General features: G+C 46.8%; 2 protein-coding genes across 4 annotated transcripts in view; both read left to right on the plus strand.

Annotated features, from left to right (window-relative positions):
• Positions 1-14893, plus strand: part of LOC144126225 (uncharacterized) — a 23978-nt gene extending 9085 nt beyond the window's left edge. The window contains exons 1-3 of one of the 2 annotated variants that reach the window (XM_077660270.1): positions 429-4200; positions 10322-10495; positions 11668-14893. In XM_077660270.1, coding sequence (XP_077516396.1) covers positions 10343-10495; positions 11668-11784 — 270 coding nt within the window. In that variant the 5' untranslated portion in view covers positions 429-4200; positions 10322-10342 and the 3' untranslated portion in view covers positions 11785-14893. Of the gene's footprint in view, positions 1-428; positions 4201-10321; positions 10496-11667 lie in introns of those variants that run through there. The other variant, XM_077660269.1, reaches the window with a different exon arrangement.
• A 63-nt stretch (positions 14894-14956) lies between these two features.
• LOC144126223 (putative glucosylceramidase 4) overlaps positions 14957-22404 on the plus strand; it is a 29979-nt gene continuing 22531 nt past the window's right edge. The window contains exons 1-2 of one of the 2 annotated variants that reach the window (XM_077660268.1): positions 14957-15565; positions 21957-22142. In XM_077660268.1, coding sequence (XP_077516394.1) covers positions 15514-15565; positions 21957-22142 — 238 coding nt within the window. In that variant the 5' untranslated portion in view covers positions 14957-15513. The remainder of the gene's footprint in view (positions 15566-21956; positions 22143-22404) is intronic. The other variant, XR_013313470.1, reaches the window with a different exon arrangement.

Here is a 22404-nt window from a genome sequence, read left to right on the forward strand (position 1 = left end):
AGAGGTTTTGTGTCGCCACATTCGTGTCCACGCCGGGCTCAATACTGAATGGGACATCTAATGCTTTCGCATTAACATTTCTCAAAACTGAGGGCAAGCATCCCGTCCTTTCATCTACTCGTGTAGAAAGATGTCACATGTAAAGTCTTTTCTTTCCTGCGCTTGTAGCGTGAAGTGTTTCCTTGAAAAAAAAAGTGCATATGCATTTCGTCTCCTGAACCTTAGACTACTTGTATGAAGAATCCTGATGTTTCATTGTTAGGATTATAAAATTATTTAATGTTAGAAATTTTATATCTCGCCATGGCAAAACATTTACAGCGACATGCGATTACTCAACGAAAAACGGCCCCCCCCCGTCCCCTTATAGCAAGCAAGAAGCAAGACGGTATAGGCAAAATCGATGCGTTCAATGCGTCAAACGAAATGTTAACAGTTGCAACAAATTATAAACGGTGCAATAGCTGCATTTAACATCAGTTTGTGTGTTTTCGTTTTAGCTAGGATAGAAGATAACTCGTTGCGGCGTTTACCGTTTACTGTTTACTTTCCTCGTTTGAAATGTAGCACTCTAAACTGAAGCAGTTTCCAGGGACACGGCTTTTCGTATTACGGTTGAGAATGTGTTTTACGCATTTAAACGTGTCTCGTTTCGAGCCTGCGAATTGCTATGTGCGGCGGATTCTCAGCGGCGATGGAAGCACTGCTCGCTGTCCTTCGTAACAGTCGTTTCTTACGACAGACATGTTGCTTCATACATAAAGTCATGCAGAAAGAGTCCTTGTAAACCATATTGCGCTAGTGTCCTTTGTTTAATGGAAGAACAGAAGAAGTTTTTTCTTGTTGTTGCGCATTTATTACGTCCATCCGGCTAACGGAGAGCCTTCTGTGCTTGAGAAAGTGCTGCAGAAATCGAGCAAAAAGGGCAGGTGTGCTCACTGTTCATGCGATTTCTTCATTTACAGCTGGTTTCTTCCAGCTCGCGTGGGTGCAGTGATGTTGGGCATCAGAACGGCACCCCATTGTACATGTCCCGAGCAACTTTCTCAGTCTTCCTGGATTTTATAGCATGCAGAGTGTATTTACATCGGTAAGGCCTACTTTACTGTATTTGGGGCCCTTCCCGCTCTTGCGTTACGAAAGTCGCGCTAATAGTGTGACGAAAAATAATTTTAACTAGGACCTAAGTATGCTAAACGTAATCAGAACAGGCTACCACTGTGACACCGTGGACAACACCTGTTGCTGGCTGCTTAGAATTGTCACGTTTTCTTGTTAACTTTTAGACACTGTTGTGAGTGTTTTTGTGTCTTACATGCATGCCTTCTGTCACTTTTGTTTGGCAGCCAGCGCTAAAGAAATTTGGTTAGTAAACTAAAAAGTTCCTTAAAACTCCAGATGTGCCTTTTTGTTTGCATGGCACGAGGAGACACGCCAGACTTGCATGTCCTGTCGCAAAAAGAACTTGTAAACAGCCGACCTCTAGTTGCCTTCCCTGCCACCGATGCAAGGTGTTGCAGAACCTATAACATAGGAACTTGCGTGCTTTTTCTCACCTTCTCTCACCCTCTGTTTAGGAATGTGGCCTTTTAATTTTATTACTCTGTCAGTCTTTCCGCTCATTATTATTTATACGACCACCTCCAAGCCATAGACAGTGTGGAGGGGAGCGATTACAGGTCTGCAAAGAAGGAAGTGACAGCGCTCGACCATAGTATTAATCACGTATTAAAATGGTTAGGTTAAGATATAGTACAGATAATTAGCTATGGAGTACGAAAGAAGCACTAACTTAGATGAACTGTTGATCTGGGGTGGTGCTTCAAGTCATATGCGAACCTGGGGATAAAATAACGGTTGCACGATTTCGTACACGTCAGTAGGTGACTACTTTTATGCTAATGGTCGACTCATGTGGAAACATGTTGATAATTTGACAAATGATGAAGTATGGTAGTAAAGATTTCATGGAACAAGCATCAAGAGGAAAGAAAACTTCCAGCATGGAGCAAGATGCAATAGATATGAAGGGTTCTTTTTATTGGACTGGAACTTGCGTTTGACTAAAGGCAGAACGGATGAACTGGGAAGCGTGATTTTGAAGCAGTTAAGTGTATTGATTAGGTTGTCGGTTCTTGCTCTTATACGGCTCAGGATTTTTCGAGCTTGGAATAACGGGTTGTAGTGTATCCTAGAAATCTTGATGAAACGGTTATGATGAATGTGTCTGAACATGCGACTAGCATTACTGATTACGCGCTCAACCAAAATGAATCAGGTTGTGGAGGAAGGAATGCGTGCTGTAACGTAGCGATAAGATGGTGCAGACACTGAAATGGTGCTATTAAGAAGTAAGTGCCAGGAAGAAAGCGAATTTGGGAAGCGTGCAAAAACCTGTCTTTTAATGTCATTATTTCCATCTATTATATCCTTTCATCAGCCAGAGGTTGGGTACAAGATAATTTGTATGTGTTTGCCTCACAATAAACGGCACCGTCATAAGTGAACAGGCAGTAGTGAAAAGGGGTTACAGCAGTGGCACTTATTAACGGTAGGTTATAGCCATGAGGCATCACAGTACAGGTTGAGGTTGAGGTGTTGAATGCTACAGGTGGGGTTAGCCTTGCTTTATCTGCCGGCAATTGCTCCACCGCAGCGTCCCTTCGATATTAACAATGCCGCATCTACCCCGCTAATCGCACAGTCTCTTATAATAAAACACATTCTCTCCCGCAGTCACCATCTATGCACACAATCAATCCACACAGTTCACATCACAGTCCACTCCAGAAGTCACCATCTATGCACATATTCAGTCACAGTAGAACATAGGCCATTGTAGTGCCACACTCCATACACACATTCACTCACAGTATAAAGTAGTCCACTCCGGAAGACACCATCTGCGCACACATTCAATCACAGTAGGCCATAGTCCGTTCCTGCTGTCACCATTTAAAAACAAGATCCACAATACAGATCCATGTGTTACACCGAAGTAAGCAATATTTGATGAACCGTTAGTATTGTCTGCAGTCTTGAGCTGTTAACGGTTACAGAAAATAACGCTCCAAAAGCTTCAAAGAATTGTAGTCAATGTATCGGCCTAAGGAAAATTAACATCACTTTCTTACTGTTAGAATAGATTTGGACGGTCAAGAAATACGCGCAGCTAGTCAGTGGATGCTGCTATTAGTTAATCGCAAAGAAAGGTTTTGCTAAATCCGTGTTGTGCAATACCAAAAAAAGACTGTGACTCAAACAGTTGAAATCTGCGCGAATAAATGTTGTACAGTAAAAATGCATTGCGAGTAAGCGCAATTTATGTGTGCACACCTTTGTGTGCCTCATAATGCAATCACGTGACAAAGAATGGTAAAAAGAAGCGTTTACGCATAGGTGAATGATGTTATTTTTTTATAGCCTTTTTCCTCTAATGAGCAGTCTCAAGCTGACTGTCGATTACACTTGCTTCTGCATCAGTGCGTCAAAGTGGATTGAAATGGCCAAGAGCAAAGCCAGCCAGAACACCATGCTCTCGTCCGCTTAAGATTAGTTCAATTCTTTTCTTTAGGGCGCATTGCTGGTTCTACAAATATCCTGGTACTGAGCAATGCATGACCTTTTTTGTGTGTGTGCGCGTGCGCGCGTGTGTTTTGTTCAGTTACTTCGTTCAGCCATTTCATCTCAGCGTCCTCTTACTTTTACTGAGCCCTCCTTATAAACAAAGCTCGCGATCCGCCTCGCAATAAGCCTTGTGGTGTTGCGTGTGGCAGAAGAGGTTTAAGCCAACCACGGGAGCCGAGCAGTCCCAATGTTCACTTATATGCCCATCGTCTCGTAAGCTCGAGATATGCCCACGTTGGGTCTTTCATATAGCGCTGCTGGTTACTTTTGAAATAGACACAGAATAAAATTCCGCAGTTGAACATTCACAGAGAGGACAAATATGAGTGGTTGAAAATCAAAACTGCAGCGAAACTATAGAACCGCAATCACTCCTGTGTAACCACAGTCTTAGCTGGTGGATGCCAGCGGAGGGACTACGGCCGGGGCAGTGTCGTGAGCGTCTGCGACGCGAAGTCGCAGACATCGTCGGCGACATCGGGCCCTCGCCGAGTGGAGCAGCCGTTGTGTTCGAAAGCAGCAAGAAAGGCCTCCGTTTCAACAAGAGTACCATACCGTTCCTAAAAGCACCAAGTGAGTTCTCCTGCTCTGATTTTTTTTCAGTATTGTACGTTCGGGTGTCTCCAGTCCGCTTTGGTTCACTTGGAACACAACTGGCTTTTTTTTACGGGGGCTGTTGTATGAGCAATGGTGAACTTCATCTAATAAGCCTGATATACACCTTAGCATAGTTGCGAGCGGTCACGGAGACGTAGTCATAACATAATGAAAGACACCCAGATGGTAGGATCCAAATGGAACCGACAAAATGAGGATATAAATTCATATCTGAAACCAGTCGCTCACTATCGCGCAGCTGGGGTAGTCTTATAATAAACTGCACATCTCCAACCAAAATTTCAACTTTAACCCAACGTTTCGAAGCCGACTCGGCTCCTTCATCAGGGGTGACTGAGGGCAGTAGCTAGCGTCTTTTAAGTATGGAAGGGAGGGGGGGGGGTGAAAAGAACAACCGCCGAAACGTCAATCCTAGCCAAGGGACACAAATTCAACCTCCAGGTTAACATACCTCCCCTTCCAGCAATCGTATCTGCGCTTGAAGTCGGTATCCGGCAACTGGAACCTGGTGTACGAGAAGAGGTCAGGCTCAAAACAATAGGTGTACTCAATTCAGTGCAAGCACACCGAAAAGAATCAAACCTAAATCCGGACGAAAGGCAAACCCTGCAAGACCTCAAGACAGACACCAACATAGTGATCCTCCCAGCGGACAAGGGCAACACAACAGTCGTTCTGGACAGACGGGACTATGAAGAGAAAATATCCACATTACTCAGCAGTCAAGAATATGCATAATTGAAGAAGGACCCCACAACCACTACCCAAGCAAAAGCAAGGCTAAACAAAACATTGAAAGAAGTATTCGAAAAACACCCCACCTTCCGAAACCTCTACCTTCAGTTATTGAGCACCAATGGACCGGCTCCAGCATTCTACGGCTTGCCCAAAGTCCACAAACCGGGGATCCCTTTGCACCCGATTGTCGACTTCCGGTGTTCCCTTCTTCGCTCGTTGTCAGAATACCTTCACAAACTAATATTCCCAATCGCAGGAAAAACAGCGACCCATATCCGTTATTCCAGTCACTTCATCGAACTGGTGTCCCAAGCCACCCTTGAGGCCGACGAATGTCTTGTCTCCTTCGACGTGGTGTCCCTTTTCACAAACATCCCCGTGAAGCTTGCGGTGGCCGCTACCCGTGGCGCCCTGCAACGCGACGACACACTCAGCGCACGAACCCCGCTGAGTGTAAATGATGTGTGCCGCTTCCTGGAGTTGTGCCTATCAAACACATACTTCTCGTCAAACGGGGAATTTTACCGACAAGTGAAAGGAACACCAATGGGAGCATCCATCTCTGTCGTCATGGCCAATTTAACAATGGAACACGTCGAACAACGAGCCCTCAACTCATTCCATCCGAAACCAAAGATTTTCCTCAGGTATGTCGACGAATGCTTCGCCTTCATCAAAAAATCTGAGACTCAAAATTTCCTTCGTCATTTAAACTCCGTAGAACCTGACATTCAGTTCACGCTAGAGGTGGAACAAGAAAACTCCCTGCCGTTTTTTGACGTCCTCGTGTCCCGAAACAATACCCTTCAATTCTTCGTATACCGCAAACCAACCCACTCAGTCCGGTATCTCCACTTCTCTTCGAACCACCCGACAGTCCATAAAGCATCAGTGGTGAAGACGCTGTTCAAAAGAGTTGAGACACACTGCAGCACAGAACTTGACAGAAAAAAAGAACAACGCACGATATTCAAAGAACTCGTCATGAACGGCTACCCAAAAGACTTTATTCAAAAAACCATTCGACGTCAAAAACACAACATTCGTCAAGAAATCAACGCACAAAGACCAACGCCACCACCAAAATACGTCACTTTACCTGATGTCAAAGGTGTCAGCGAAACCATCGCCCGAATCCTGAAAAAATCGGGTCTCCAGGTTGCGCACAAGCCCACAAACACTGTTGTGCTTTGCCTACCTGTTCCCAAAGACCGGCCGCCGAGAGAAAGAACCCAAGGCATTGTCTACCAAATTCCATGCGCCGACTGCGATGCAAGCTACATCGGCGAAACCAAAAATTTCAAAGAAAGAATTCGGCAACATAAGAATGACGTCCGCAAATTCGCAAGAGAGCCGAACAATCCGAGGACTCCGACCATAGAATCAACTTTGAAGAAACCCGCATCCTCGGAACCGAAACAAATTAGCACAAGAGGCTCCTTCTGGAATCCTGGCATATCCAAACCACCCCGAACAATATCAACCACACAAAAGGAAACCTGCCCCCAGTATATGCCCAGGGACTTCGCTCTTCAACGCAACGAAAAAAATTCGCCATTCAGCACCTCCCTGCAGTGCGCCAGCGTTACTAACAGCCTAAACCCCCTTCCCCCTCCCCCGCGCCTTTCACGACACAGCTGTCGTTCTTTTCAGCCCCCCCCCCCCCCTCCCTTCCATACTTAAAAGACGCTAGCTACTCCCCTCAGTCACCCCTGATGAAGGAGCCGAGTCGGCTTCGAAACGTTGGGTCAAAGTTAAAATTTTGGTCGGAGATGTGCAGTTTATTATAAGTCTTCAAAGCCAACCAGACAGGCAGATCTGTCAAAATGTTTAGTTTTCAACCTGGGGTAGTACTCTGTCAGCAGCCTTTCCCTGCTGTATTTGTTTGAATTTTTAGCATTGGTAAGATCTACCTTTGATAGCGGGGCGACGAACCGCACTGCTTGTTGGCCGTCAACCGTGGCGTCATAGACGAAAGCTGCCAATAATGACAGGTCAAATGAACACACCAGGAAAGGAACTGTAAACAAAGTTACATGATAGAAACAAAAGAAAAACCTGAAAAAGAATAAAACAAACAGTATAGCAAAAGGCACGCTGACACTCATGCATGACAATAAATTAAAAAGCTCGGTCACAATTTTTACTCAGAGCAAGCTTGATTTCCTTCATACTAAACTTCATGTCGGCTATACCTTGCGCGTAATTTTTAACATTTATATCTCTGCCAGTTTTATTCTTGTTGTAGGATTAGACGCTCTTATGCTTTGGCATTTCTTAACCAGATTTTTCGTCTCCTGAGAGATCTCAGGGCTACACACAAAAATTTTGCAACCTATGTCGTCGTCAAGTGCCAGGAGGATGGCGAGTGGGGAAGAAGTTGAGGAAAATTGAATAGTCAAGGGAGAGGAGGAGGGACATTGCTTCAAATCAAATGCATTCCATGATTCGTGAGAAGCAAGAAAATGGCGGTCGCTAAAGCATCTGTGGGACAAATTAGCTAAGAGTGAGCGTCGCAAAAGCGTACCGTATAATCGTCTAGGGAGAATCTTGGCGTGAAAAATGCGCCGCTGTCACGCTGTCACAGTGAGTGCAATGTCTCGGCGCACCAAAGTATTGCGTGCATAATCCTATTCCTCTCATGAATTCCTCTCTTCATACTCTTAATATATTCCTCTTTTATATTCAGCTAACACATTATCCGCTCCCTTCATCTAACCGTCGTGCTCAAGGGGCATCTCGCATGTCTTCGGAGGCATTTGCAAACTTAGCGTGCATGCCTTTTTGATCACAACGCGGCTGCAGCCTAAAAGTCTAAAAAGAAGTCGTCGGTGTGACAGGCTTCCCGTTTTCTTCAGTCTCATAGCGACTGTACTGTGACCGCTGCTGTTGCTTTCTCTCTCCGGCATGTTAGCCACGATGGTATGTGGTAGGTACCACCCCAAACAATACAGCTACATTTAAATAGGCCTGAAATGCTTAACACAGCAGTGTACTGAGTCTTCAGCGCGCATTGAGGTATTCCAAATAGCGAAACATAATCCATATTTCTCTACTACAGCGAGATTTATGGACCCGCAACAGGTATGGCAAGTAAAATTCCGCTCCATTGAACAATCGTGCGTCTAAACATTCTTGCGCACAGTTCAGCGAGCTTAGCGTTGAAGAAATACTGGTGTCAGGAACTGAAAGCGAAATAGGCATTGGGTACTTCAATAATGTAGGAATACACAGTCAAGAAAGGGCCATGGCATTCGCATGTTTCTGAAATAGCAATTTAATTTTGACACATCTCTCAACAAGTTCCGACAATAATGACGCTCAAGTGCTCGTTGAACGGTGCTCTCTGGCCAGCATTACCTCCCCTCCACATTGTGGCATTCCCTGGAGTTAATTGTAAAACAGCGGAATTTTTACTGAAAACCGAGGATAGTTACTACTGGCCATGGTATTCATATGTCATATTTCTGGCCACCGCGACCATGATTAGGCGAGTACGGAGGAAATAATAAAATGGAGGAACTGCGCAATGAAAGTAGAGTCTCCGTAGTTAATACTAAATATATGATGACATGTCGTATTTCACAGGAAAGCCTCGATGCTAGTCAAGCGTGCGCTAAAGTTTTCTTTGACGATTTCTTGCTAAAGGAATAGACTTTATTTTTTTGCATGTTGCCTTGACAGAATGAAATTCATGTCACGCGCGCTGTTTCCAAGCAACCTTTATAAGATGCAAAAAAGAAAAGCTCCCTACGCCCTCCTCTTCAAAGAAATGCCTGATTTATGTCTTTTGTGTGCGGCAAAAAGAATCGGATACATCCTCGAAAGGATTGCGACAGCGAGCTGCGACTTCTCGGAGCGCAAGTACACTTACGGCGACTGTGCAGAAGACTTCGAGCTTTCCAACTTCACACTCGCTCAGAAGACCTAAATATCAAGGTACTCGGAAACACGGCTGCAAACTTGAACAATTCAACTCAGCAGAAAACTTACCATAATCATTGTGCCGCTCGATATAGATGACGTCATTGCTTATTACACATGGCCGAGCTTGTTCGGAGCCGCGATAACGGCTGTGAGGGTCGTTCTGTATCAGTGCGTGGTCATGAATTAACGCTGGTGTGTATAGCAATCGCACTCGAAAGGCGCGAGGTTAACGTAATTCAAGCAACATAATGGCTCAAAGCTGCCAAGCTAAGTGATAAAAACAAAATTCACCGTACAACTTTTGAAACAAGGTGGGGGGTACTCATGCTACTATGTCTATTTCATTCTTCCGATTATCAACTGCGATTGTGAGAAGTTTCGGCGTAGTAACTAACAGAAAACTCAAGCATCTATCATGCCATAAAACTGGTGTCTTAGGACCTAAACAAAAACTCGGTTGCATTCCAGCACTAAACTGCACATACACTATAGCGCAACACATCAAATGTCAGCAGACTACCAGTCAGGAAATGATCTACGTGAGGATGTCTGTTTGAAACCAGAACGCCGGAGACGACGCAAGCTTGAGTGCGATTGTAAAAGCACTCATTTTGGTGACGGGGCCAGTTGCCCGCTATTGTTATCCACTAGACATAGCTTCCATAGACTAAAATAGAGAGAGTATAAAAAATTGAGCGTTTTTAATGAATACCTCGCTGTAATTAGGTAGGACCATCGAAAGCCCCTTTATTTAGCCTTTTATACACCACTTAGTGACGTTCTGGAGCAGGGATGCAAGACAAAGCTGCTAAGCATGTCTCTTCGCAGGCTTGAATTTTCTAGTTTCAGTGGGTACTGCGGCATTGTGTGTAGTTTTCTAGCCTCTTTCGCCCAGCTCGGTTCTTTTAATTTTTGTGCTGGTCATAAACTTACTATCCGAGTCTTTCAGGAGCTTTCTTAAACTGCTTGAAAGTGATCTGAGCACCCGCCTCGCATACGGGAGGGTGCGGGGTTCAATCCCCAGTGCCGCCGGGTACCCACCGGGGATACAACGGGTACAAGCTTCTCCCGGGCTTGGTTCTCGGCTTATTTGGGGTGAAATGCTTGGGAATGGGTCTTTCACACGCAGCTTGAAAAAAGGGACACTGTGGGCTTTGCCGCACAAAGCGGATTGGGGGTCCCTCGCGGATAGATTTTCTATCGAGGGAGGGGGAGGTTGTTCGAGGGCTCTTTTCCAAGCATTTCACCCCAGAAAAGCCGTGCACTAGGGCCGGAGCAAATATATATCCATTGGAAAATTGGCGGTTGCCCGGAGGCTCGGGGGATCGAACCCAGCACCTCCCGTATGTGAGGCGGGTGGCTTTACAAGCTTCCGCGGTTAAAAAGAAATTGAGTCACGGACGTTACGCAGATCCCGTGCGTCAAGAAGGCCATGGCTTTGTCGCGCAAGCCCATCTGGTTCTTCGGAAGCGCGTGGAGTAGTCCCGCATGGTTGAAGACCAGCAACAAGCTGGAGGGAGAAGGGGTCCTCAATGGAAAGCCGGGAGGGCCCTTACTACAAGCCCTGGGCGAAGTTCTATGTCAGGTACGCTGCACTGGTATCTACCAGCGAGCGTTTTTCACAGCTGCCATGTTCGCGTGGATTAGGGTAGTATGACAAATAGGAATGGCAACTTTAGGCTTCTGTCGTAGGTTTTTGTCCTCTTCTGTGTTATACGGAAAAAAAAATTCAGTATGCTGTGCTGTGAACCCACCGATCAGTGCCTCATTTAGTTTACTCAGCAGCATTCAGGCATGCTGATGCCTGAATGCCTGAGGCATGATAGAAGACAGGCGCTTCTTGTTCAGAACGTTTCTGAGGAGCTGCTGGATGTCATTTTTCTTCCCCTGTCCGTATACAAGACAGAGCAAAAACCGGCAAAGAGCTGTGCCTTTCATGCGTGCACTACGCTGATGAATTGCACAACTTGACGACGAATTTTCTCTATTTATGCAGGGTATTGGGAAATTAATGCTTTATAGCATAGCCCAATAGTCCGACAGCGTTTCATAGAGCTAACACGCACAGAGTTGGTCAAAAGTTACCTGTGGTTCAACCGGGCTGAACCTATTAAGACGAGGGAAGCTATGTTAAGGTAAGCACACTCCACACGCTTTTATATAGCGAACGGCGCGTCACGTGCTTTTCGGCAGTTGCTAGAGTGCCGTCGGCTCCGCATACGCAACTGTGGTGAGGCGCAGTGAGTCACGTGATTCGGATGGTTGCGAAGCCAGCGAGCGCCGTCGGCTCAACGCGCGCAGCTGTGGCGAGGCGTGGCGAGTCACGTGGCATAACGTGAGAGCCAAGCCTCCGCTCCTCCTGATTTTAAGGTCAAATTTCATAGCCACATGATCTTCAGCATTGTACAGACAGAGGAGAGCTTTCGCTCTAAAAACCGCAGGCAACGAGGTTTGCTTTGAGACTTGTGGCTCGGTATTTGCGGCAACCTCGAAGCTCAGAACGTGTGAAATGTGAGGTCGTCTTATCTCCACTCTTGAGAATTCTAGTAGCTCCATAAGCGCCGTAAGTGCCCGACTATACAGCTATAACGCTGATCATGTGGCCTGGGGACTTTTGAGCAACCCTATACGTACGCGTTCCCCATGGCTGTCATTTATGCCTGCACATCAATCCACTCTTGTAAGAGCCTGAAAAATGCTTACAGTATCCCTAAATTATGAACAGTGCATAAACATGACTGGCCTCTCGTTCTCAAGGTTTGTGCAGGAGTGCGAGCGTCGCGGCGTTCCCATCTGGGGTCTGACGACACAAAACGAGCCTACGTCGGGCTTCTTGAAGGGCTGTCGCTGGCAAACCCTGGGATTCACGGCTGACACACAGAGAGACTTCGTCAAGCTCGACCTGGGGCCGGCGCTCGCCAAAGATGGCTACGGACCATGAAAGCTCAAAATCATGATCGTCGATGACAATCGCGTCGTTCTCCCGTGGTGGACCAGAGTGGTGGATGCAGAAGGGTCAAAATCACTTCGAACAAAAGCGGCAGCCATTCGTGCTCTGAGAGCAAGAGAGGAAATGAAGGGAGTGGTTGCGGTTCAATGGGAGAGTAATTGGGCTGCTTACTCTGCTCTGGGCGTAAGGGGTAGATGAATAAATAGGAGAGAGAGTGATAGGAAAAGGCTTTTAGGTGTGGCGTATTTGCAATTAAGCTTTATTTAAACTGAATTTACAGCTCAATCACTGCATCTTGCTTTGTTTCTTACTGAGCGGGCATTAAGATGCAAAGCAGTTTCCCAGTTTCGGTGTTTTAGTTCCACCTGTAGTGGTAGGACGAGTTCGGGATATTTAATTTTTGTTTAGTTGTTTTTGGTCTCAGAGCAAAAAGACGACAGGCTGCAATGCTCAGATGACCTAGGATCAACGTTTGTTGCTTACTCAGCACTGCTACTTTCCGGCGAGAAACGCTTGATGTTGTCCTTATCTCGGGTCATCGGCACAACCGCCAAGCAGTCTGTCTGCCTCATGAAGGCATTTCCATTTTGTGACCAAGCAGACCTCCACTGTTGCTCGTACTTTGTATTAACAGTGAATGCAAGCAGTTACTTCTGCGTCGGGCTGTGGCACACAGGACACGTACACAGGAACAGAATTTTCTTGTCTTTTTGGAGCACAGTGTCACGTTTGATTCGAGAACGGAATTGAACAACAGTCAGGGCGCTGTCCTCATAGAGGGCGCCCCCCCCCCCCCCCCTCAATCTCCAAATGCTTGCACTCAGATTTCTGACAAAAGCTTCAGTTCTAGGAGGGCATTAATGTCGAGCACAGTAGGGCTGAGCCGGACACAGCATAGCCAATAGTAAGGCATGTAATTCGAGTATCCTAAACCAATCTTGTCCAAACAGAAGTCTTTGATTGACTGACCTCTGTTCAAGAGCACAAGTGTCAGAACTGAAATAGACTATGCGCAAACTATGCCCCAGGCCTTGAGGGTAAAATAAATAAAGAAATAAATAATAAATAACTAACCAAATAAATAAATGCAATAGGTCACTCCTCTTGTATACATCGTTATAGGGCTGCCCATTTCAATCTAAATTTTATATACATTATCAAATACACTTTTCAGCAGTGAAACATAAAAACATAAACAAAAAGTAAATAAAATGTATAAATATTTAAGTAAACGTGAAATAAATAAACAAATAACTAAAAAAATTGAAGTCCTGCCCTCGTTCATAAAATGGTTCCGCAGACCCTGACAACAATGTTCGACTAATATGCCCTTTATGTCAGTACTCGACGGCAGACTTAAATGTCCCATTCTTGAATTGGCTCACAAATTGCATTTCCAATCATTGAATCAATGACAGACTCACTGTCATTTTTGACGAATCTTTAAATTTCAAGGTTGGCCCTCCTTGAGTATTGCCCAGACGTTGCTCAACACCTTACATTCTATACTTGTATGCACTGCGCGAAGCCTCTCACTTTAAGCAACAAGGTTCTAGATTTTAGCGATTTCAGCATTTAACTTTTTCTCAAGCTTTTTGATGGAGTCATGTGTAAACTAAAGGTTTCGAGCTCAGCCTTACTTTTCGCTTCGCATTTCCTGCTCCGTCGACTCACAAAATAGCTTGATTTAAACTTTGGTTTCATTTCTTAACTTTGCAGTATTAGCTTTTAAATCCTCTTTCGTTTTTACTGCATCCTTGCCACTCAGTGTTGAACGTGTATCGCCTTACAGTCAAACATCATCATCAGCCTGACTACGTTCACTGCCTTTCCCATACCTCTCCCGACAGAGGCCTCTTCCATACCTCTCCAGTTAACCCTGTCCTATGCCGGCTGCGGCCACCTTATCCCCGCAAACTTCTTTATCTCATCCACCCACCTATAGCTCTCTGTCGCCCCCTGCTACCCTTGCCTTTTCTTGGTATCCAGTCCGTCACCCTTAACGACCATCGCTTATGTTGCCTTCGCATCAGTGAAGCAGCACACTCAATAAGGCTCGACTCTATACGAACAAAAGGACGCAGCAGGACTTTGTATAAACGCACGGCAGCAGAGACAAGTGTCTGATAATAATGAATATGATCAGCGTGTTCTTTGCACTAACCTGCGATGAAGGCAGACGTAGATTAGGCAGTTTCCAACGCGCTCGCCGCTACTGCCAAATGCCGCGTATGTCGACGACCTTAGATACTCGTTTTGTAGCGAATGAGGTCATCACGTAGGGACTAACGTAGCAGGTCACAGTGCCGCCGACGATGACGCCTTTTTGAACCAGGTGGCTTCCAGCATAATCCGCATTTCTATAACGGCAGGCTGCAGGATGAATCAGTGCAAGCGCCTAATACGGCTACGTGAGTATGGCTTGCGATCGAGTAAGGAAGAGGTAGATTAGGAAGTTTCTAACGCGCTTATCGTTACTGCCAAATGTTCTGAAAGCTGCGAGAAGCTTGAATTGACACTGAAATAAGCTTAAGAAGGGAGCCATGCAGGAACTAAACACCGTTTTATTTTTTTTCGAAAAGAAAAAGTGCTGTGAACAAGAATCATTCAAGACGAAGTTGTGTGGGAAGATATTTATTTTACGAAACGAATTTTCTGTTATGTAATCATAGGCTTTCATTATTGCGCTTTTGACACCGCATACAAGCAACAGTTTCCGGAAACAACACATAACACGGATGCGCATTCGTGTTCTGTGTTGTTTCCTTCTGGCGTTTATGCGTTGTCAAAAGCGCATAATGAAAGACCATGATTACAATCAACTAGCCTGATTTGGAACCCTCTTTTTGTGTCATGCAAATTATTTGTAAGTGATTTTGAAAAGCGTACACTCACCAAAAACTGCATAAAAGTCTTTTTCTTACAAGCAACTTTTGCCGAGTGTACGCTTTTTGCCAATCACTGTGATTTCCCTTGCCAGCATTCTTGGATTCGACCACACCTTTAATCCTACATAAACAGTTTCAATCAAAGAATGTGGTACCAAATAGCCCCCCCCCCCCCCCCCGCCCCCTTCCTCTTCTACCGTCCACTACGGCACCACCTTCTCTCTTCTCTCTTTACAACCCTTTCTAATCTTTTCCCTGTTCCCTGAAGGCGGGTTTCAGGTGTCCTCCTAAAAGAAAGACGCTACTGCTCCAATCACTTTCCTCGAAAACCAATTTTCTTGCGCGGCAACGACGGCATGATTGCCTTTTTTTATGAATAGTTGCATGTATCAGTGTCACACCAGCCGTAGAAAACAAACAGCCCAAGAAAAAGAACCGCTTAATTTCATGACCAGCTTGCACAGTATGTTTGTTTTGGCCTGTGTACTGGAGAAGACCTACGCTGAGGAAGAAAACACCATACAACAGAGCTGGTGCAACGCTTAGCAAGCTGTGATATGATATGGGCCTATCTTGTTTTCTCAAAGAAAAGCTGAACCTTGCTGTTTCCTTCGCTACTTAAGGCCCGGCAAAAATGCATCCAGAGCCTTTCTCGCTTAAGCTTTGCAGTCGCACGACACCACTGAACACCTCTGCCAGTCTTCTGCTTTTGCAGAACGACTCCGACCTTCACAAGTTCATAGTTGCTTTTGAGAAGAAAGCAGCATGAGGAGAGACTTGCTCATCGCAGCAGTCACGCTGGTGGCGGCTACATCAGGTAAGTCCGCATCCCTTGCATGAAAACATGAAATGATTTTCGAATGACTGGGCTGAAATTCACAGAATCGCAACGGTGATGGCTCAAGGCAAAACCAGAGGTCATTTTTTTTAATGTGTTTTGGGCCGGTATAAAAGGACGATTCATTTCTTACCTCTCCGTGTCATCCTTATCAACTTTCCTTCAGAGGAGTAGATCCTGGGCATGCCAGCGACGCGCTAGTTCTTAAATGAGCGGCGATAAGCAAAAGAAATCTGATTGCAATGATATTATTATAGTAATTCACTATACCGGTTGTCTCTCCATTTGAGGAATCTCCCATACGCTCCTATATATCGTAGTCCTGAGAACAGCGACCCTATTTGGTTTTCGAACTATTAAAAAAAAATCCTTGGAGCGTACACCCTCCTAGGCAGCTCAGAAGCTATACGGAGAACGCCTAATGAGGAGAACACACGGTTGGGAGGTGGAAATGTGGAGAAAAAGAAATCCCCCTTTCCTATTCGTGCGCTAGCGCCGGCGCGTCAGAAGCGAAAAAGCCACCAGCGAAAGTCCTGGTGAAGCGCGGTGCTGTCCTGACAAAGGAGGGAAAACCGGCTTCGCTGCAGCTGCCGCCACGTGGAAAGGATGAAACCCGGCCACGCCAGCTGCAGCCAAGCGGAATAGAAGATAGCGCACCTGCAGCAGACAAGTGGAAAGAAGGCAAACCAGTTTCGCGACCGCTGCAGCCAATTGGAAAGGCAGAAACCGCGTCCCGACAGCTGCTGCTTTCATTGTCTGAAGAACCGTGATAAGCAACCGATGCCAAGGGGCCATACTTACTGTGACCAGAGCGGTTTATGATGATTGCGGTGTTTCTTGACGTGGAGGGAGCCTTTGACAACGTCACACATGAAGCAATTCACTCAGCTTTACAATCAATTGGCATTGGTGGACGGATTTATAACTGGCTTTGCGATTATCTGCACGAAAGATCGATTTTAATGTCAACAAGTGAAGTTGACACAGCTCTGCATGAAATATCCCGTGGAGTGTCTCAGGGGGGAATTCTAAGTCCCACCCTTTCAATATCTCACTTGTGGGCTTGGGAACATGCTTGCCTCCTACAGTGGAAATCTCCCTTTACGCCGATGACATCTGTATATGGTGTTCCGAACGCAACTGGCGCATTGTGCATGCCCGATTACAGTGGGCGTTCTTAAGTAAGCGCGGTCTCGCCATGTCGCCAGATAAAAGCTCAGCAATTGCATTTTCGAGGCGCGATCTTTCACGCTACGTGCTGAAAGTTGCTGGTACCCCAATACCATACGTTACAAGCCAAAAATTCCTAGGGGTGACATTTGACAGGTCACTGTCATGGTCCCCACATGTAAAACAGCTTAAAATCAAACTCTGATCTTACGCCTCTATCTTTCGTATGCTCTCCACCACCAGAAAAGGCTGGTCTATACCTTCATTACTACGGCTATATGGTGCGCTCTGTGAAGGCCTCCTACGCTACAGTCTCCCAGCTCTTCAGCGTATCTCACAAACAAGTATCAAACTCCTTGAAGCTATGCAAGCTAAGGCCTTGAGAATCTGCCTCAGCCTTCCCAAGAACACCTCCACAGTGGGTACTCTAGCAGAGAGCACACGTCTATCTGCATCAGTACTGCTAACCCAGGAGTTGCTGCGTGCCCAGATGCTGTTCATGGCTCGTGTACCTCACCATCAACTAGCAGCACACTGCATAGAGGAAGTTTCTGACATTCTCCCACCACACTACCAGCGCCCTGTCACGACCTCCTCCCACCTTGGAGGTAGACAGCATGGCAAATCAAGACAGCAGTTCCTGCTTCAGTGTGTGCGTGTCGGCCTTAACGTTCCATGAAGTGTTAGATGCCATGCTTTGTAACTTCTGAAGGTGCGATTTTTGTCTTGTTTTGTGGGATTTGCTACATGCGCATTTTTTCAGTACCTGTTCCTAGCCATTCCCCCCCCCCCCCCCCAGCCTTTTATTAACTTGTACCTGGCTTCTTGACTTGTTTATTTCTGTCTTCAGCCGTTTATATGCTGTGTTGTATATTTGTCAAGTTTTCTTTGATGAATCCCCCCCCCCCCCCCCCCCCCTATGTAATGCCCGCATCGGGCCTTTAGGGTATTGAAATAAATAAATAAATAACTAAAAGAAAGCAAACACCCCCGGTCCTGCACTTAAATATTTTGCTCTTGAACACATTTAAGGATGCTATAGTGCGTACCGTCACATCTACACTGATGGCTCTGTCACATGCGTCTCATCAGCGATTGGAGTCTGGGTTCCGTCAACGCGCACCACAATTTTGGCGTTACTCAGTCCCCACACCTCGACTACTGCTACCGAGCTGGCTGCTCTGCGAGCAGCATTCACTTACATTCTCCAACAACCGCCAACAGCGTGGGTTATTTTCAGTGACTCTCGGGCTGCATTGCAATCTATAAAGTCACCAGGAAGCCTTCAGGAGCCGATCATCGATGACTTAAACAGATTCCACTCCGAGGCCTGTGAGCTTGGCCACCGTGCTGTGCTGCAGTGGTTACCCGCTCACTGTGGCCTTGCAGGCATCGATCACGCTGACGGTGCAGCGAGGTCGGCGCATGGCGACACCACCTTGCTCCTGCCTACACCGTTTTCTCGCAGTGATGGCGCGAGGCTTCTAACTACACAATCCTGGCAGACAACAACGCTCTTCGTGGTGGGATCCGCAGCATCAATATAGACCCCTTCTTCGTATCGACCACACTTGTGACTTCCGCATGCCACGCAATATAGCTAGACGTGATCAAAATTGCCTCCACCGAATTCGCCTGGACGTTGCCTTCACTAAATTCTATTTGCATAAAACTGGTGCATCAAGTAGCCCTCTGTGCCCCACATGTGGTGTGCCCGATGATCTGCCACATTTGATCTCCCGCTGCCAACTCTTCACCAATCATCGCAAGGCACTTTCAAGTGCTTTAGGACTCCGACAGGACGGCCACGTGCACCTGGAGCGTATCCTTGGACCCTGGAGGGACGCGGCTTGGCGTGTGCGCGGGACAACAGCATTCTAGTGTTTTAAGAGACACGGGTTTGGTAGTCATTCTTTGACTGTGTGTGTGTGTGTGTGCGTGCGCGTGCGTGTGCGTGTGCGTGTGTGTGTGTGTGTGCGCGCGCGTGCGTGCGTGTGTGTGTGCGTGCGTGCGTGTGTGCGTGCGTGTGTGTGTGTGTGTGTGTGTGCGCGTGTGCGTGCGTGTGTGCGTATGTGCGTGTGCGTGCGTGCGTGTGCGTGTGCGTGTGCGTGCGTGTGTGTGTGTGTGTGTGTGTGTGTGTGTGTGCGTGCGTGTGCGTGTGCGTGTGTGTGTGTGCGTGCGTGCGTGTGTGTGTGTGTGTGTGTGTGTGTGTGTGTGTGTGTGTGTGTGTGTGTGTGTGTGTGTGTGTGTGTGTGTGTGTGTGTGTGCGTGCGTGCGTGCGTGCGTGCGTGCGTGAGTGCTCGATTTCACCATTTACCCTATCTTTTTTCTTTTCCTTTCCTTCTCACCATCCTCTTCTCTACTCTTCTCTTCTTTCACCCTCACGTGGAGTAGCATGCCAGACCGACAAACAGCAGACCTTTCCTGTTCCATTAAAGTTCTCTCCTATCCTAATGCATCTAGCCGCATCTAGTTTAACAAATGAAATCGGGAGATATTAAATCCTGAAACCGAAAGTAAGCCAAATGTTTTCTGTCATGGAAGGCTCGTTCGTAGATATCACTTTTGAAAAGCTGTGAGGATGGAAGGTGCCCCGTAAAGCTTATAAAATTTTCCCGAGATTCCTTTCAAATTAAAAAAAATTAGGGGACACTAACGTTCTTTAAAGGGGCTCTGCCCTTACAAAAATTTCTTTAGACAGTCTATAGACTGTCCATAGACTTCTGTCGTTAGTCTGTAAACTCTCTATAGACAAATCCTATAGAACAGTCTATAGGCAATACAAATCCCAGAAACAGTCTATAGACAATCAATAGATTTATTGCCATACACTTTTAGTAGACTGTTGTCTATAGACAGTCTATAGACTATGAATAAACAAAAAGAAATATCTATAGGAAAGCAATAGAGTCTACAAGAAATCAATAGACTGGCTATGGACCATTTTTGTAAGGGTGAGGCGCCTTCTGAGGAGAGTAGATAAGCAAGCTGAATCGCTACATGATCTCGTCATGAACACCAGAGCAAAATAATATATTTCTACACGCAGCAGAGGACACACAATCGCGCGCGAATGTTGGCGAGTCCTTCCGGCGCCTTATTTTAAGGCTCGCGCACTCCTCCGTCGCGCGCTCCTGTGTAATTCTGTTCAGAGATGGCTATTGGCAAGGTTCTTTCTGCCGCCAGGCCGCTGGTGTACAGATAAAAATGAGCCAAATCCATCCATGAGATCCTTCGTCAGGTTGAGCCTCATAGGTCCAACTGTTTACAACGTGGTTTAATTTATTTCTTCACCAGCGCTACATTAATTATTATCGACTACGAATGATATGAAGATATAGGCGGTAGAAATAAATTCAGAGGACGACGATAACAATGAGTTCATTAGCCCCGTCGCCGATGAAGGAAGAATGCGCCTCAGCTGTAGTGAAAGTTATAGCTAGTTCGGCTAGTTGGCGGTTCTCTCAATTTATTACAAGCGAAATAGCAGGGGCAGACAGGAATCGACAGTACAAGCCGTTTCCCTGTCGCTCAGCGTCCGGTACTCGTCTACCAGCTCCCATACCGTGCCGCATGGTGGCTAAGTGGTTATGACGCTCGGCTGCTGTCCCAAAAACGCGGGCTCGATCCCGGCCGTGGCGGTCGAACTTCGATGGAGGCGAAATTCTAAAGGCCCATGTACTGTGCGATGTCAGTCCACGTTATAGAACACCAGATGGTCGAAATTTCTGGGGCCCTTCACTACGGAGTCCCTCATAGCCTGAGTTGCTTTGGGACGTTACACCCCCATAAAGCAAACCCATAAACCAAACATCTCCCTACCACTGATCATAAATTTAGAACGCTACAGTGATGTAAAATGTATTCTAGATGAAATATCTTCTACCAAGTTTACTTTTCCACTGCCTACCATCCATTCAACCATCTGTCCGCAGCGTCGCTCGGGAGGCAGAGTGCAATGCCCCCATTGTTTAAAATTGGTTCCGGCCCGCGCCGGACGATGGCGCCATGGCGCCGCTCGCTCGAGAATGCGGGCGCATAGACTTTAGTTACGCGTGAGGCACTCTCGGTTTGCGTACAGGTCGGCAGGTCTGCGCGTGCGCCACTTGGGCTGCTGAACAGAGCGTGTGGTTCTTCGCCCCGCGCCGGCTTCGCCCACCACGGGAGTAGGAAGACGTTGTAGCTGATGCGTGCTCTGCTCCAGCGGCAGCGCAGTGCGTAGGCACCAGGTAGCAGACGGAACTGTTCGCCAAAGTTTCTTTAGGTTCTCTTCCGCGTTGTTCCTTCGGATCAATGCCGTGTTCTCAATCCGTTCTGACGGCAGTGTCGCGCCGATAACGGAAGCTAAAAGCATTTCATGCTTTAAAAAATTGCTGGAGTTCAACCGGCTGAACCCAGTTTACAGAGCGGAAGCTCGATTCAGTATAGCCAGATACGGTTTGCTGTGGTTTAACTTTATTGCATATCAAAGTCTCGACTTGGTTGTTTCTTCATTAAAGAGAAGACTGTCTTGTGGTCTGTGAAGTAGTTTGCTGCGGTTAGAATCTGGTTAACCTCCAAGCGGAAGCTAGGGCAGCGTTTCCTACCAGCTTCCTCTGTCGTTGTCGCGCCGCTGCTGCCGCTGCTTCTCCAGACGAGCCTCTCGATCTTTTTTGGTCCCTGCTTCAATCTTAACACGTTTCCTCGCTCTATCGTTCGCTAACGCGCCCTGTAGACATTCTTGGTCATAAGAATCAACAGATTCAATCAGCCGTCTACAATGCACCGCCGAAGCACTGGTTCCAGCGCCGTCGACTCCTCCATTTCTATCTGCGAACGTCAAGCAACGCTTCGCGTTTTTTATTACTTTATCAGACGAACAGCGAGCCACGTGATTCAGTGCAACTGAGAGGTGAGCGGTGAATCATGTTGTTCAACGCAGTTGCGAGGGTGATTGAACGCCGTCGGCTCCGCGCGCCGCAGATGAGCCAAGGCGTGGCGAGTCACATGGTATGACGTCACAGCCACACCTCCGCTCTGCCGATTGAAGGTCATTCTTCGGAGCGACATGACCTTGAGATTTTCCATGGGTGTAATAGAGCTTCCGCTCTAGAACCCAGATAATGATGAAGCGCTTGTCGCTAGAAAAGCACGAACACTGTTATGAGAGTACACTGTCACTTTATAATGATTTAATGCGAACGTGTGTTGTCAACTAAAGCCGCTGCCCTGGAATGCCAGCAGAGGGACTATGGCCAAGGCAGCTTCGTGTGCGTCTGCAACGCGACGTACTGCGACTTTGTGGGCGACATTGGCCCCCTGCCCAGCGGAGGAGCCATTGCGTTCGAGAGTGGAAAAAAGGGCCTGCGGTTTGCCAAGACCACCATACCGTTCGGCGAGGCACCTGGTCAGTTCCTAGCCTTAGTCTACTTCGCATCACTTTAACTCGTTTTCTTGCACTCATTTTGCGGGTCGCTTGGAGCATAGACAGGCTTTTGAAATTTTAAAAAAGGCAAGAAGAGCGACTGCACCCGTTATTAAACATGGAGCAAGCATACATCCCGGCAAACAATACACTTCTCACCCCAGGAATGTTATGGAGCTTCGGCTGGCTTGATACAGCTCACTGGACCAGTGGTCTGGAGATCAGGGCAGATATAAAGCACGCT

This window comes from Amblyomma americanum, chromosome 3, assembly GCF_052857255.1.
Source record: "Amblyomma americanum isolate KBUSLIRL-KWMA chromosome 3, ASM5285725v1, whole genome shotgun sequence".
In the NCBI taxonomy this organism is placed as follows: domain Eukaryota; kingdom Metazoa; phylum Arthropoda; class Arachnida; order Ixodida; family Ixodidae; genus Amblyomma; species Amblyomma americanum.